Source organism: Natator depressus, chromosome 1 (assembly GCF_965152275.1).
Source record: "Natator depressus isolate rNatDep1 chromosome 1, rNatDep2.hap1, whole genome shotgun sequence".
In the NCBI taxonomy this organism is placed as follows: domain Eukaryota; kingdom Metazoa; phylum Chordata; order Testudines; family Cheloniidae; genus Natator; species Natator depressus.
The window spans coordinates 188,981,127-188,998,346 of NC_134234.1; the positions used below are offsets into that span (position 1 = coordinate 188,981,127).

The window sequence follows — 17,220 nt, forward strand, 5'->3', positions numbered from 1 at the left end:
TAAGGTCAGGCTTGACAAAGCCCTGGCTGGGATGATTTAACTGGGAATTGGTCCTGCTTCGAGCAGGGGGTTGGACTAGATGACCTTCTGGGGTCCCTTCCAACCCTGATATTCTATGATTCTATGATTCTATTGGCAGATCCCCTGGTCTCCATTCTCCCAGGAAGAGAATGTGTTCTCAACCCCTTTTGGCCATTTCCATTTTAAAACCATGCCATTTGGCCTCCAAGGGGGGTGGCAACAACTTTCCAGCACTTTATGAATTGAATCCTTGGACACCACCACCAATACGCTGGGGCTTACCTTGACAACACTGTAGCCATAGCCGTATGTGGGATGACCACCCTAAGAGGGGTTCTGGTTCCCTACAGGAGGCCAGCCTCAGAGCTAATCCTGCCAAGTGTAAGTTGGCCATGACAGAGGTGTCTTACTCAGGGTATCAGTTGAGAGGAGGCCTTGAGACACTGGTGCTAGCTAAAGTCCACATATTAAATTCATGCCCCACATGTTGGCTCAGAAGACAGATACGCTGCTTCCTCAGTCTGGAAGGATATTGTTACTGGTTCATCTCCACCTTTGCATTGATTGCAGCTCCCCTGAATGATCTACTAAAAGGCAGAGACACCAAAAAGGTCTGGTGAGACGACTGATGAGATGAAGCTTTTAACAGTCTGAAGGCATGGCTGGTCTAGGTGCATATCCTCGCCAATGCAGACTTCTCCCAGCAGTAATTCATTCGCCAGAGGCCAGCCTGGAAGTGGTGCTCTCCGAGGACTTTGAAGGCAAAGAGCACCCAATCCGATATTTAAGCAGAAAGTTGTTCCCCATGATGAGAACATATTCTATTATTGAGAAGAAAGCTCTGGCTATCAAGTGGACTGTGGATTCCCTGAGGTATTACCTGACCTGCTGGTAGTTCCTTTTCCCTAGTCACAGAGCATGCATCCTTGTGATGGCTACATTCTATGAAGGACTCAACCTCCCAGATTATGCAAATACTATTTTTTTCCCAGGGGCTTGGGACAGGGGAAAACACTCAAGCAAGAAACATTTTGTTTTTTGCAGCAAAGACATTGACTTAGTTTCAATTTCATCTTCGGAACCTCAAACTCTCCTGCACTTTTGCAAGGAATATTTCGGCACTGACAGAGCCATGGATATGATGGTAAATCACTCTCTTCCATTGCTGACACCTTTGATTCTCCAACAGTCTTTATTCCCACATGTATAAATACCATCACTCTTTTCTGTTCCTCCAGCAAGTTCATCTCTACCCTCGTCGGTATCCAAAACCATCCAGTTCACCCAGTCAATCTAAGGTTCAGTTGTTATGTAACATAATGGAGAGCACGTAGTGTGATCAACACATGCTAATAGTCTAAAAAGCATAACATGATGCATGCGTATGAAAGTTCTAATTAATCTCACACCACACATATAACAATGCAGGCTATTCCATATATTTATCAGATGATTCACAAAAACTTTAGACAGTAAGAAAATGAACATATCCCTATCCCCTGACTCCCTACTGATATTCTAAACTATTTTTCAACACACTTACGGCAATCATTTTCATCACTATCCTCTCCGCAACTGTCGTCCCCTTTGCATGTCTTTGAACGGTGTTTACACTTCCCATCACCACAGTTAGATTCCTCTGGACTACAGCCTGAAGAAGAGAGATCTATAAATTTGGTGGTACTTCCCAGTCACAGCATCATTCATCCAAGGATCTGAAAACACTCAAGAACACAATATTCTGAAGTAGGCTAAGATTATCCTTCCCATGGTTTTAGTCCAGTCACAGGAAGCTCTGGAATAAATACGTTAAACATTATTGACTGTTCCTTGGAAGGTCTGGTTCTTATGCAATATGTATTTTATTTTTGGTAGGTGCAGGGTTATATGGTATTATTGAAGGGTATTATTTCAAGTATTATTCCCTCTGATTGCACATTTTTAAAAAAAGCGTTTTACAGCCCTCCAAGTGCCTTGCTGAAGGACTGTTTTTAAAAATAGAAATTGAATAAACTTACCACAGTCTAATTCATCACTGCCGTCTGAGCAGTCTTTCCAGCCATCACACTGATTGTTTAAAGGAATGCATGTTCTGTCTGTACATTTAAATTGTCGAGGACATGCTAGAAGAAATAAAGAATAGAAGTAATGAAAATGGTGTTAGGGACCAAATATGCATTGAGGGCAGTAGTACCTCATTTATTTTTGTTCTATAAAATTCAACTAAGGCAAATGCCATCTTTCTTCTTCTTCTTCTTGTTTTTTTAAAAGGTCAGTGACTTTAACAGGCACTCTGATTTACGTGAATTTAAATGATTGGATAGAATGGAGAATTTAAATCAGTATTAACCTTCTTATCATTGTCATTAAAGAGGTGGAGGCCACACAGTTCTGTTTGCTGTGAGCACTAATTATGCAGATGTTTAATGATTTAAATAGACCAAGAATCTCCAGCTGGACAGCAACACTAAGACTGAAACCTGTAGGTTATCATTACTAGAAAAATTTGTTAGTAACACGAGTGCCCTTGCATAATAACTGGAGCACGCCAGCCTCTAGATTCTTAGGGACAAGGTTTAATACTGTTTACCTGAAAATTTGCTCTCTATGCCTAGATCAAGTCAGCAGAGACTCTTTTCCCCTCACCTCTGGACCAGACAGGCAGGATCAGCAACCAATCAGGTTGAAGGACAACTCCTGTTCATTCCACAATTACTATGAGTTAGAGTGTGGAACGTAGGTCTATGAAGCAAGGTTTCCCCCAAAGCTATAACATGGACCCCTTAAAAATTAAAGTGCGCTTGTATTCACTTACGGTCCACGTGACTGAAAGCTTTATATTCAATATAAAACCCTCTCTGCGTGACCAGTTCATCTGAATGGAAATTAATCGCAACTGAATAGCCATATTCCTTGTTTCTGTTGCTTTCAGCAATAGCTTTACAATATCTGTCAAGTGTAGAACAAAATAATTACAACTACAATTCACCTTCACCAAGTCTTAACACTTTTTGTATGTGTTACTTTACTGTATCTTGCCAACTCAGCTACCCTTACTATTATTACAGGTACAAAACTACTAACATGTAAAGAGGGTAATAAGGTTCGGATAAACCTTTACATTAAACATGTGCTCCCAAAACTTATCTTTGGAGGTTGAAAATACAGCGTGTGTAACTTTTCCCCCCCCCCAAACTATTTTGCATGTAATGAATTTCCTGGTTCTCACTGAGACTGGAAGCCTAAAGTTCTAAAAATATAGCAAGAAGGTCAATATTGCAACCACATCCTCTGCCTTTGGAAAACTAAGAAAGCTTGTTTAAAGGTTTTCAGCTCTGTTTTGCAAACCCAGCATTTTCACTTCCTAGACGTGGTTCCAAACATTGTACTGCCACCTTGGCTTTTCCCCTTCTGAAGGATGAATGACTGGCCACTTCTAATTTTGTTTTCAATAACCAAGGCAAAGAGCAATCATTAAAGAGACATTGGAAACTGAAAGCAAAGCTTTAAAATGGCAAAGCATCTCACTCCCTAGAAAAGAAGCTAGTTCAAGATGGTAGCCAGGAATTCACATCTCCAGTCAAACAATGCAAGATCCTGCACTCAACATCTCTTGAACCACCAACCTTTGTCATGAAATGTATAGATTAAGTATTTTTTTATTGATGTGAAATGGGCATGAGGCTTTTATTACCATTGGTGACAACTATTTGACCTGTTTGCTGCATGGCATAATTAGGAAAAATACATCCATTGAAAGCCTGAATAAAGATGTCACAATGTCTGCAAAGTTGTATGTTTCTGCACTGGAAGTAGCTGGAGAAATCCAAGATTAGAGTACAGAATGTTTTGTAGAATGACAAATTGCGTCCTCGCTGAGTATCACCAATGAATGTCAATGTCAAATAAAATAGTGAGCAGTGTTTTAACTCACCTAACTCCATCAATTTCTAACCAGTCCTTATCGCATTTATTGGACCCTGGAGACTTCTCTTGAATTTGTATGACAAGGACTTTTAGCGACAACTTATACCCAGGCAGGGGTGCCTACAAGCAAAGTGTTAAAGAAAATAAACAAAAACCAAACCAAACCAAGGAGTTTACATATGGTTAATACATTCTGTTCTATTACCTCACAATCAAGTGGACAGCCATTCATTAATCACATTCCCGTCATCAGATTATAAAAGAAAATACTCCCACCACCACCTGCTCCCAGCAATAGGCAAGAAAGGTATGTAATAAAAAGGAGATTTCCTAAGGCACAAATTGCAGTTAGACACCCAACTGCTTTGGTCTGTTAAGGAGCTGGAAGCCCAACTGCCATCTGTGTCTTTGAAATTTTCCTCCTAAACCTTTACAGTTAACAATATTGGTGTACAGATAGGGCCTACCAAATTAGTGGTCCATTTTGGTCAATTTCACAGCGATAGGCTTTTAAAAAAAAGTCAGTTTCACATCTGAAATGTCACAGTGTTCTAACCATGGGAGTCCCATCCCAAGAGAGGGTTGTGGGGGTATTGCAAGGCTATTGTAGGCGGGTCGTGGTATCGCCACCCTTACCTCTGTGCTGCTGCTGATCGAGGCGCTGCCTTCAGAGCTGGGCAGCAGGCAGTGCAGAACGAGGATCACATGGTATTGGGGGGGCAGGGCCAGCCTTCTGGGTGGGGTGACAGTCCAGGGCCCTGTTGTCGGGGGGGTGCTGTGGTTCCCCCACCCAAACACTGCCAGCCCAAGGCCCCTTTAACCACGAAGCCCTGGGTCTGGAGCCGGGGAGGAGCAAGTATGGGGCAAGGGTGCCGGAACCTTTGAAGAAGTGGGGAGACACAAGTGCCAGTTCCAGGGGGGGCCAGGAGCCATGCCTCCTCCCTCTAAACTGCAAGCCTTGGGCAGGCTCAGAGAGGCACTGGCAGGGGCTGCGTGCCTGCCCGAGGCTTGCAGTTTGGGGAGGCAACATTGCCCCTTCCTCCCAAAACTATGCCCATGTTAAAAAGGGGGGGCATGGCCCTCAGTCCCACAGTACTGGCACTGTTGGCTAGGGGTGCTCCAGCCGGGGGGCTCCTACTATGTGCTGGGCTCCAGCTGCTAATCCCAGCCGGGTCAGACCCACCCCTGGGAGCTGCTCCCTGTAATGACCCCTGGGGAGCAACCTGTACAGTGACCTGGCTGGGGAGCGATAGGGGCAGGAAGTGGGGTGGAGGTGCAGAGCTTCCCGCAGCTGTGGGGAGGTTTCTGGAGATGGGTCTGACCCTGCCCCAGGAGCAGCCTCCGCAGGACAAAAGGAAGTCCCATCCCTCCCCAGCCCTGCCAGGACTAGCAGCTGGAGCCTGGTAGGATCCCCAGCTGAGGCACCCCCAGCCCTGCCTCTCCCTGGCAGATTTCACAGGGGAGACCAGATTTCACGGTCCGTCATGTGTTTTTCACAGCCATGAATTTGGTAGGGCCCTATGCATAGATTATAGTGTTATACTGTCAAGTGTTAATGGCTGCCATCAAGCAGAAGTCTGATCTACAGACAGTTTCAGGCCTTTATGTAATGATAGCCGGAAATAATAGTAAGCCACTGCCCAAGGCAATGGGGCTGCATGGCAAAGCCTATTAGAAGCTAAGGCCAGTGGACTGCAAAGTTTCCCAGAGACTGATTGCAAACATAGGGGCAAAGGCATTGATTGACATAGAAAGCCACGCATTGCTGTAACCACAGGCAGAAAGCTCCGAGAAAGCCTGCAGGTAGTGGGAGAAGCAGAAGTTTACATGGCCCTGTGAGGAAGCCAAGAGGCAGAGCTTCTTTTGCGCACATCTTTAGGAAAAGCAGACTTAGATTTCTGAACAAGAAAGCTTCTTCCTGTTTGTTTCTACTGTGTTCAAGCAAACAGGACTGTATGCATCCTTTGGAAAGGAAAAGGATTGTACCAAAGTAATATGTGTCTTGTATCATCCATTTCTCTTCCTAGTGGAAATGATCCAGCAAGGCCCCAAATAACCACTCACTGCTTAGGCCAAGAGGGTAATAATAGGATCTGCCAAGTTAGAACAAACTAATAGGCCTTCTAGTCCAGTATTTTGTCGCTACCACAGGCTAATTTGTCATCTCTTGCCCCACTTGCAGAGGTACCTAAAGCCTAGTCTGCAGCACAGATGAAAACATGCAATCAGCCGCCATATTTATGCACAATGGTTGCTAGCAGGGTTCTTGGCATGGATTCCCTTGTTTCATCCATAATGGAAGACACGTTCTCCCATTTTTACTTCTGATATGTAAAATGAAAACTTAATGAAATCACTACTATTTGCACACACTTACTCTGATTAGCCAGCTGCAGTCAATGTTTGGTGGATAGTAGCTTGGATAATAAGGGGAGCTCACTGTCCCATTCCAAGAGATGTAACGCCCACCACAGACTGGAAGAGAAAAATACCAATAAATCTACACTGTTACATAAATGGCACTTAAGAGGAGTATTTAATTCACTCTCTGTTCCTTCTCTAAGTATAGACTAGAGATAGGAGAATGGGCCATGACACTTGCCATCTCACTTCATCCTATGTTCCCAGAGAATAACTATCCTACGTTGTCATCATTCTGGGATTTCCTATCACATCTCCTATTTCTAGACATAATTACAACAATTAACTTTCAAATGAGAGCAGTAGGTGAATCCAAGCGCTGTTGTCCAGTATTAGCTAAGTAAGGGTATATTAGATATCCATGATAAGAGTAACCAAATATACTTTGCTTCCTATTACAAAGTACTTGTTGAACATCCATTTTGTTGTTTCATATTGGATACGATAGTCTTGTGTCTTCAACTGTTGTGTATGTGCATCTACCCCAGCAGCAGAAGTCTTTCAGTGGCAGGTGAAGTGAACATTTCCTCCCTCTTGTATCTACCACACTGCCTCATCCCCCCCCTTCTCCTGGTATGTATAGTGGTTCAAAGTTTTGCTCTCTCTTGTCTTCAGCAGGGTTACACAAGTGCTGAACAGAAGTCAGAATAGTATATAGACTTGCATGCTTTGGGAGGCCCTTAGAACCAGAGGTGCAACACAAATGAGAGATTATACTAATGTATTATTAAGACAAGGCAAAAGTCCTCACTCAGTACAACAAACGTAAGTCTGCAATCATATCACTGAAGTCAATGACTGGCACTGGTGTCAAACTGGTTTAAGTAAAAGTAGACTCAGGCCCCTGGCTTTGCTAAGTGCCAATATGGTTGAATACAATATGGTTGTGCACAGCAAATATTGGTACTGCTTCATCCTTCTTTCCAAGAATAATATTTCTGCAGTTATACCCCAAGACACGCTTTGTTCATTTCAGCAGGGAGGCCACCTATTGATTTACTTCATGAAGATAATATAGCTTTTTTGACAAATTAAACAGAAGGTATATTTTAGTAGTAAAGGGAAATACTCTTGCATGAAATTTTTCACTACTACTATAGCAGACTACATTCACAGGTTTTATTCCTTTCTGGTTCCATCTGTGGGCTATGTATAGAAGGAGTAACAAGGAAAGATCAACCCACCCATCAGCAAAGAACAATTGTATTCAAATAAAAAGAGAAGCTGTTCGACCTAACACTCTCATTTGCAACTTCACTGTGGGAGGAAAGAGCAAACATTCTACACAAAGAGGATACAAGAATGGAAAATCCCCCAGTGCACTCTTTGTAAGCACAGTGGCCTGCAAGGAGGCATTCACATACACACACCACACCTGTGAATGTACCTCAACACTGATATGCAGAAACGACCTCTCCAAATGGTCATTGACCTCTCTGAGGAGCTTGCCATAGAATGAAGATGGCATTTTTATGATGTTAATGCTGAATCATTAAAAAGTAGATGGAGATCTTCAATTAATTTCATGTAAGCCAAACAGTTTGTGTATCTTTAAGACTTGTGCTGTACTTGAACTGGTGACTGCAAAGCTCCACTTCCTACTGACAATACTTGTAATCATCCAGTCCCTGCCCCCCAATTCCTATTGACTGTTTTCTTGAGGCAGTATAGCAGTGCGAGAATTAAGAAACCATGAGTAATTGCATTTATGTATTACATTTAAAATTGCATTCACTTCCATGGCAAAATTTGAGTGTCTAGTAATTTTGGGTGCCTACCTTGGGCAATCTTGAAGGGGTCCGACTTTCAAAAGACAGGTGCTGCTGAGCATTCACGTAAAGTAAGACCATTGAGGGTATGAAGTTGGGCATGCAAAAACCGATGTGCTCAAAATTACCTGTCACCTTTGAAAATTTAGCTTCGTAGGGGCTATTCCCCATAATTTACTCCATAGGGACAAAAGACGTTGGACATTAATCCTGTCCATTAATATCTATGATCCCTTATTTATCAGAAGAAGGGGGAAAGATTCAGTAATGGCAAGCGAGTAAATAATTATTGGTATTAGTTTAATGTCAGAAGTGTCTGCAGCAAAATGCAGGTGATTCAAGCCATGGCAACTCAAAGTATTCCACACTAACCAGACAGAATTGCAAGCTTACCCCATCCACACTCTACCAGTGTGCCTCATACTGGAGCTGGCAGGAGTATCAAGAGAGGCAAGATTGTATAGGAGCCTTGTGCCTCTTTACTGAGATTGCCAATGTGTTCTCTTGGGAGTAGTATATGTGAAGAGTAAACATGACATTTAGTGAGTTTGAGCCAGGGGCAAATGCAACCATTTGGAGACATGGTCTAGTAGTAACCAGAGAGGAAGATTAATCCTACCAAATGGAAGGATCTCAAATCTCATCCTCTGCTCAGCTACCTGAAATCATCTTCAGGGAGATCAGAATGGAAATTTCTTTTTTCCAGAAACAATAACCTCCAAGAAGTAATGTCCTAAATTAGTAGTGGCTAAAAGTATGACCTTGCCTACCTCAAATACATAATTGATTTGAGTACATACCAACTTTAGGAATAGCTTGAAAGTATGCTTTTAGCATGTTACTCTCTTTTCTTCTGTCCAGTGAGAAGGTGACCAGCATAACATTACTCGATGAAGTTAACCGTATGACAGGAGGACTCCAGGCCCCTGGTACTCCACACCATCTGAAATATACACAAACTGAATTAGATAACATTCTGTATTCTTGTCCTTCTCTAAAATTAGACTGCAATTCTTCCAATACATTCAGCTGAACTTTGACATAACTCCCCTAGACACTTGCTTTTCTTTTATCCCATCAGCGAACTGTTTGTCATTTGAGCTCCCAATACACTGACCTGTAGTTTCCCAATCTCAGATTTCATTTACTCAAACCGAGGGTCTGGGGTAGTTTTAAGAGATGTGGTCTCACTGCCAAAAGGATGCTGTTAATAGGTACATAGAGATTTGCAGTTTTACAAAGCCATCAGATATGTTAAGCCTGCACATAGTGATAGTACCTAGAAGACAACTAGGCTGGGACTCCATTGTGTTAGGTGCTGTACAGAGTAAGTGACAGTCCCCTGAATTTTGGCGGGTAGACAGAAACACACATTTGGTCAGTGAACAAGTGTGACAGATTATTAGTACCCAATAGAAACAGCAAAACAAGTGAAAAAAAGTATTTCCCGCACTTGAATTGTACATTGCAGATAGTGGGATTGGAGAGAGTCTCTCTTTCCTCTGTATGTACTTAATTTCTCCCCATGTATCAGCTCCTATTTCTGAGACTCCTGTTGGCAAACATGAGTGCCCAGGTGAGTTCAAGGTACTTTGTACGAGATAAATACATGTAATTGAAATTAAAATGTCTTCTCTGACATGAAGCTTTAACTGACAATATCACAAGCCTCTTGATACTAACATCAACTGAATTCAAGCCAACACATTTCTTCATTGCTTACTAAATAGTCGAATTACTGCTTGTAAAACACGATGGGTTGACAGCCCTTGAAATTGATCTCTACCCACAGAACGGATACAGCATGGACAGTAGTGACACAGAGTTCTCCACAGTGCTCACCCTGTGTGTCTCAGTGCTGATTTGGAGGGAATGAGGGACTACTACTAGGCAATGAGTCAACCAGTCTGTGCCCTTTTCAACCTCTGGCCTCCTTGCTGAGTGCATAAACAAAGGTGAACGTGAACGCCAAATATTAGCAGATACTTATGAGTCCAGATATCTCTTTGATAGGAACTGCAACAAGACTACCTACTTATTTCAGATAGGTTACCAAAGAGACCTCACATGGTACTGAGTTCTGGTTACTGCTAAACCAGGCTGGATCTTGACCTAGCCTTCTAAAGCTTGTATGTTTCATTACCAATCCCTTGAGCCATGCACGCCTCCTTTTTAGAAAAAATAAAAATGTGTTCATGAAAGGTCAGGTAGGTGATGCATACAGATAAGATTTGGTGTGTGTTTTGCCAGAGAAAAAAGTAGCTTTCCTTTATGATCATACCTTGTAATGATCTTGTTCTGAAGAGGAAGAAGAAAATCATATGCAGATAATCTGTGTGATGCACAACTCCCTGGAGTGACACCATGCAGAGTAAGGACTACAAGTCTCACAATATAGTTAGAAGGAACACGCAGCCTCCACTGATAAAAAGATTTCTTGGGATTCATCAAAGTTAAAGTCCTGTTGTTACCTGGCTTTGCATACAAGTCGAAGGATACCGCTATACAAAAGACAAACTAGATCAGTGCCTGAAAATTGTAGACAAAAGGGTAAATAAGAAATTAATTGGGGAAATCTCTGTCCAGATCCTCGTGAGCAGTTGTCCACATCACTCAAAGACCACCCCAGCTGGCATTCTTGTCAGTCTCAGCAGAGAGGACAAGGACTGAATATACACTGAAGCCATGCTGTGATTCATTCTCATACCCAGAGGTGGCCCCCTTTGGGACAAAGCTGAAGCACAGTGGTATGGTAAGGGGAGCTCTGTGTACCTGGCCTGTGAATATAAAGCCTAATTTCTACTTCTGTTAATCCGACATCTTTCACGAATGCTAACTGCAGTGCTAGAGTTAATTCAGACCAAAGCAGCACTCATTGCTTTTAGCATTAGCAAGTGCAATTAGGCCACAATCCATTCTAACCAACTAAACAATTATCACGGCAACCAAAGTGCACACAAAAGATGAACCCCCCCAAATTAGGGCTTTTTTCCATAACTCAATAACTTTGTATGTGACCCTCCAAAACTCACCACACGAAACCTAACACAACATAACTGATCTCACTGTAAGGCTGAAAGCACATGTGCCTTAGGTTTAGCCCCCAGTGGATTGTTTTAGTCGTTTCCTTCAGTCAGTTGGGGCTTATGTTGCAGCATGGGGTTAATTGGTTCAGAAGAGATACTCTGCCATCATCTAAATATCTTTCAGGTACAAGTCTCCAGACACAGAAGTGCTTCTCCAAGACAAGAGATCCTTCAGTTACAGATCCGCATCCAATAGCTCCCTCTGGTCTCTCACCTTTTATTTGACTCTGCCTGCACTCTTCTCTTTCTTTTGCAAATCTTCAGACTACTGCTGGTGCATTGTTCGTTTATGGCATTACCTTGACTCCACCAAGGCGGAAACTCTATCCACACCGACATCTGCAGTGTTTGATTATTGCAAGTCTGTGTCCCCACTATCCCTGCCATCAACCCAACATATACAGAGGCTGCTGCAACCTGCCTTCTCACAAATACTGGCTGCCCATTCATTTCACATTCTTCCCAGAACTCCACCAGCTCCCCATTCATCTCACATTCCATTAGCCTGACAAGCCATTTCTTCAGCTCTTGCCATATCATTTGAACTCTCCGCTGTAAAAACCTTGTCTATGCCTCTTCATTTCTCTCCCTCTACTATTCTTGACACTATAAAGAACTTGGGGATACCATCGGTGTAGAAAATAACATACAAAAGGATCGCTAATTATAACGGCCAAACTTTTCTAAACTGGCTGCCTAGAGTCAAGTTCTTCAGTATATATTTAAGCAATATATAAGTGGTTTGATTTTTCAGTGCTGAGCAGCTCCAACTCCCAGTACAAGTCACTGGGAGCTGCTGGCTCTCATCTACACCTTTGTATTTGGGTTGCTAAATATGGCTTTAAAAGCTGAACATGTGAGAAAGTTTTGACCAGCAATTATAAAAAATACTCTCTCACTTAGTCTATTACAGTGTACTCCTGTTCATCCAATTATCTGTACTTCCACATTACCTGAATCCCTTTGTTGGCCCACAGCATGAGATACTTGTCCTCTGCAGCCTGCATCTCATGCTGGGGCACAAGGAAGGAATCTGGATAACACAGAGGTCCGGATAATAGATCAGAGACATCCCACCCACTTCCCCTCCCCCCAGCCAGGACTGTGAAGAAAATCCACCCCTAGTTGTGGGGGAGGCCACCCTGCTGCTGAACAGCTCCTGTGACAGTGCAGGAAGCCCTCTGCAGCCCCGTTGTCACAGGAGTGAATAAGGCAGGCAGAGCAGAGACCCCGTCCAGGACTGCAAGGTGGAGGAGGAGGAGGAACCCCTTACTGTGGGGGAGGCTACCCCGCTGCTGGAATGGCTCCTGCACTCTCAATTATCTGAACTCCCAACTATCCAAATAAAATCCACGTCTCCCATGCTATTCGGATCATCAGGAATTTACCGTATTTAACGTGTAAACTCTTTAGGGCAGGGACTGTCTACTTCTCTCTTAGTACAGAGCTTACCGTAATGGGACCCAATTCTCACGAGGCCCTTAAACATTACCAGAATAAATATAATTAATAATTATTATTAACATGGTACTGCCACTGTTTTATTGTTAAAGAAAACTTAGTTTTGCAAGTAGTAAAGTTGTGTATTTAAGAATAGCGATTACCTGACTTCAGTGTCACATCATAGTCTGAAGAATCTGAAACTTAAATTAAAAAAGGGACATTTGTCAGCTATGTGAGCAAAACACAACCTGAAGGAGTTAAGACTTTAAAAAAAAAAAAAAACAACAGTTAGGTTGTTACCAAAAAGCTCCATTGTTAAGAGATCAAAATCCTCTTCCACGGGAAAGGATTCAGCAGAAGAATTAGTAGTCTGAAGTGCATGTTTTCTGATTATTTCCTTATGTTTCAGTGAGGTTAGTTTTTTGAAAGAGTGCACTATCTCTTGCGGTGCCCAGAATGTATTCCAGTAGTAAGCTCGGAGACCATCTTCTCCTTCGCTGTGGGGGGAAACAGTACATTATAAATGGATTTCAGTTGTCATTTTCAGTTTGATTTTGATTAGTTCTGTAGTCTCAGCTAGCATACGTCAATATTAACTTTCTGCACAACTGTTTTGCCACTGCTGTATGTAAAGGTACAAAGCCCTCTTCTTGCAAAGTTCCTCTTTTCCCATAGACTAGACCGACAGAAGTTGGATACAGGCAGATCCATCACTAAAACAGTGAAGCATGAATGCTGAGAACAATTCCCTTGAGGAGAAATCCTTTTAAACTGTTCTATAGACTCCTAATTACTTTTTTATTTTATTTGCCATCATGTATTCAAACTCTAGAGCAATTTTTCCTAAGGGCCACCTATGTGGTGGCTTTTTGATAAACTTTGAATTGTCTTGTCTGCTCCCATTGAAGTCAATGGTAAAACTCCTGTAATACTATGAAGTCAAGTTGCATTTGCCTTTTGAAAAATGCCACTACAAAAGTATACCCATATTCTGCCCAGCCAGAGAACCACACAGTCCCTTGTTCAAATTATTTGTGTGAAGAGGAAAAAATAGTCTGTATGCGTATGTACGCGTATGTACATGAAGAAGCCATGGCTGGATCAACTGATTTATGTGCGTAAAAAGGCAGACGATCACGCCTCTTGATCGCTAGACTCCATCCCAAAATGGCCAGTAGCTCAGTCTTTCAAAAAATTACAGATGGAAATTACTGTAGGACCATTCTACTCTATGTGCTGGTTTTCCTGGCAGGTACTTATGTACAGTGCCCCACCAGAATGTACCCCTGTATATTTTGTTTTAGGATGTCAGAAAAGGTGTTGCATTGGAAGGCATCTTACATAAACGGGTTATTCAAAAGAGTGGAAGAGAAAGAAAAATGTCTGTTGAAAACGGCTTTGTAAGATCTGAAGTAGGTGGATATACTTAAAAGCAATCCCTTCAACCAGCATGAAACCAATCCACAACCAACAAACTTGGATTTTGTCTAATAGTTTTCCTCAGTAACAAACAAAGTATTGAAAGCAAAAACCTTAAGTATTTATCTCATAGCATTTACCCCTTGGTTTTAAGTATGCTACAGTACTTGGCTTTATTCCCCATATTATAAAATTCTACATATCCCTCCCAGAAAAGCCATTAAAAACAACACACACCACAAAACACACACACACACACTTTATTTACTACATCTAGAAAAGGACTTACCTAAACGCAGCAACAACAGATTTCAAGTAATATCTCCCTAACGTAGAAGACTCGTATAGTTCTGAAAACTGACAGTTAAATAATTAGAAAGCTAAATATAAGAACAAAAGAAATTGTTAAATTTGATTGTCAGCTAATCACAAACTTTTTGAAGTATCATGCCATAAACACTTCACCAGTAAATTGCATTTGAAAGTGACTACAGAGTATAAAGAGTTTCGAGTCAGGTAAGAATGGTAAGCAATGTACACATTTCAACTTCCATTTCAGTTTGAACAAAGTTGAAATGAACTCTTCTTTAGCCAAGAAAAAAAAGTGTGTGTAAGGAAATATAAAAAATTTCAAAACTAGATTATGTGTTTTAATTATTTAAACTCTGTGACATTTCTGGTTTATAATCCAGTCACGGACAACTCATGTCGGCCATGCACAAAGCAGTTTTGAGACACAAGATTAACTCTGTTGGGAAATACAGGCTAACAGAGGGCGGCTTTGTGCTTAAAGACCTCTGTTAGCATGGACCCAGGAAACAGTATTGATCTCACAAATACAAACTTGTATGAGAAGCGCAAGAAAGCAAGCATTGTTGTGCTGGTGAGGAGAGGGGAACCAAAAAAGAGTTTGTGCAATAATTTAAAATTGTAATTAAAAAACCCACACCCAAACAGCAACAAATCAATACAGGGTATCTAGGCTGAACAAAAAAATTCACTTATAGTTCTTTTACAAAAGCTGAATGCTTTCAGCTTTGAACTACCCTTTTTTAAAAAAACAACAACAAATATTGCTATTTAGTGTAAGACAGCAAGGCTGAATTTGGCTAGTTACATTCCTAACGCACTGTGGCAGTGTAACAGGTTTAATTGTCTCCCATCCACTTGCCCTGTCTTAAAGAGGGCACTTGTCTTAAGCTTTGTAACTTGACTCTCTCCCAGACTAATCCTCGATTTTATTACTTTGAAAGAAAAGAACAAATACCCATGACTCAAACCTCAGCTTTCTACTATACCTTTGAATTTTGAAGAAAGGATTTCAACTAAACAAGTGATAAAATATTTTCGAGTTATAGGTTATGTCACCTGTGAGTACTTACATAGTTCTGGATTGCTTCTGCTTCCCTTATAAATTTCTGTGACTTTGGATCAGTGAGGTCACTTGTATAGGTCAAGTTAGGTATTTCTACACTTCCACCAATATAGATAAAGGAGAATGCTGGAGCTACAGAAACAGGATCATGCATTAGCAAGGTTAATAGCCTAGCCTTGCTGCAAACATTCAAGAACCAGATGCTTGTGAAAGAATTGATTTAACCTTGATGTTACTCAACAGAATTATGTGAAAATAAGGCATGTTAATGAATCAAACTATTGCCATTCAATGGCTGAGGATAATACTCAATATAGAATAACACTGTATTTGTAGGGGAGTAGGCTGCACACAGGTGTTGGATTTCTAGCTATACATTCAATTTGCTAAAAATCAAAGTTTCCAACATTACTGGCTCACAAGGATAGAAATTGGATGAGTTTAGGCTGGGATTTGAAAAGGGCGAGTTTCTATAGGATCCAAATCCCACTGCAAAGATGACTGAATTGCAGTGGCATGCGGGCGCTAACTCCCTTAACTGCAGCCCTACTGATTATGGAATCTACCAAGTGTCCAAGCACAGTCCACACCTTCATGAGTCTTGAACTCCTGCTAATCAACACATAGTTACTGCCTTTGAATTAACATTAACTCATCAGCCTACTTTTTAAGTTGTGCCTGTCCAAACACGGAATGGATTCAGCACTTAAATGGGTATTGAAAAATAAATGGGGTTATTGAGGAATGGCACTTACATAATGAACAGTACAGGACCAACACGAGTACAGTGACTGCTAAGGAAATCAGAGGTAACATTCCTAGAAGCCATCTTCTCCAGAAATGCAGATTCATCTGTTTGAGGAAAGAATGTTGCACACATGAGATGTCTTTTTGAGGAGACTGGAGATGAGGAAGATTCGGACTCTGTCAAAGAAAAATAAGTGGAAAATATCAATATCTCAGACAACAAATCAGGTGCTGTTTTCCTTGCCCAATTTATAACTCTTGCTTCATTTATGAGCTGTTTTCCAAACGTGAACACAGTCAGCTACATCCCCAAGAGTAAAACATGTTTATTGTGCTTTTGTGCAATAAAGCTTAGTTGCAATCTCTTACCTGTCCAGATCCATGTTCAGAATCACTGGGAGCTGGTATGTTGTATACCACAGGGATCCGTTTGGAGGGGAAAGACTGCATCATTATGCTTCAAAAGACTTGCTTCTGACAATTCTAAACATCAAAATCCTGAATGGAACTTGAATAAAGTGCACTTTTTCCTATTGCCTCTCTCATTTCACCTTCGGCATACTGCTTAAAGAGAGAGCCAGTCTGCGTTCAAGGTAGGTGGGAAGGAAGAGTCATCACTGCTGTAACTCTTTGTTTTCCACACAGGCTTAATAGATCCCTCCAAAGGAATGACAGATCAGTTACTCCTCTCCCTTAGAAATACATGAGCTAGAGAAACTTTCAGTTACTTTTCCAAACAGTGTGTGTACAATAAATGATCAAAAACAAATTAAATCCAAGCTGATCTAAATGCAGCAGCTTCTGTTGAACACCTGATAGAAACCCTGGAGATATTCACAGGAATCTGTGGTGCACCATTTCTGAGGAAAACGGACTTCTACAATTCTAAACAACAATGTAGTGCCTATGGCACAGAACAGAAGTACTAACAATACTTTTCTGAGTGTTCAAGTTTACTTTTTTGGAGTAAATTGATTTACTACAACTGAAATGAAATTCCGCATGTCAATAA

The 17,220-nt window shown here is 41.5% G+C and overlaps 1 protein-coding gene across 1 annotated transcript in view; it reads right to left on the reverse strand.

Annotated features, from left to right (window-relative positions):
* LOC141984115 (suppressor of tumorigenicity 14 protein homolog) overlaps positions 1 to 16,658 on the reverse strand; it is a 31,857-nt gene extending 15,199 nt beyond the window's left edge. Inside the window, exons 1-13 of the mRNA XM_074947062.1 lie at positions 16,578 to 16,658; positions 16,217 to 16,385; positions 15,469 to 15,593; positions 14,376 to 14,443; positions 12,968 to 13,164; positions 12,829 to 12,867; positions 10,420 to 10,639; positions 8,939 to 9,081; positions 6,326 to 6,423; positions 3,956 to 4,068; positions 2,837 to 2,970; positions 2,040 to 2,144; positions 1,565 to 1,672 (exon numbers count right to left, since the gene is read on the reverse strand). Coding sequence (XP_074803163.1) covers positions 1,565 to 1,672; positions 2,040 to 2,144; positions 2,837 to 2,970; positions 3,956 to 4,068; positions 6,326 to 6,423; positions 8,939 to 9,081; positions 10,420 to 10,639; positions 12,829 to 12,867; positions 12,968 to 13,164; positions 14,376 to 14,443; positions 15,469 to 15,593; positions 16,217 to 16,385; positions 16,578 to 16,658 — 1,600 coding nt within the window. The remainder of the gene's footprint in view (positions 1 to 1,564; positions 1,673 to 2,039; positions 2,145 to 2,836; positions 2,971 to 3,955; positions 4,069 to 6,325; positions 6,424 to 8,938; positions 9,082 to 10,419; positions 10,640 to 12,828; positions 12,868 to 12,967; positions 13,165 to 14,375; positions 14,444 to 15,468; positions 15,594 to 16,216; positions 16,386 to 16,577) is intronic.
* Between the last annotated feature and the right edge of the window lie 562 nt (positions 16,659 to 17,220).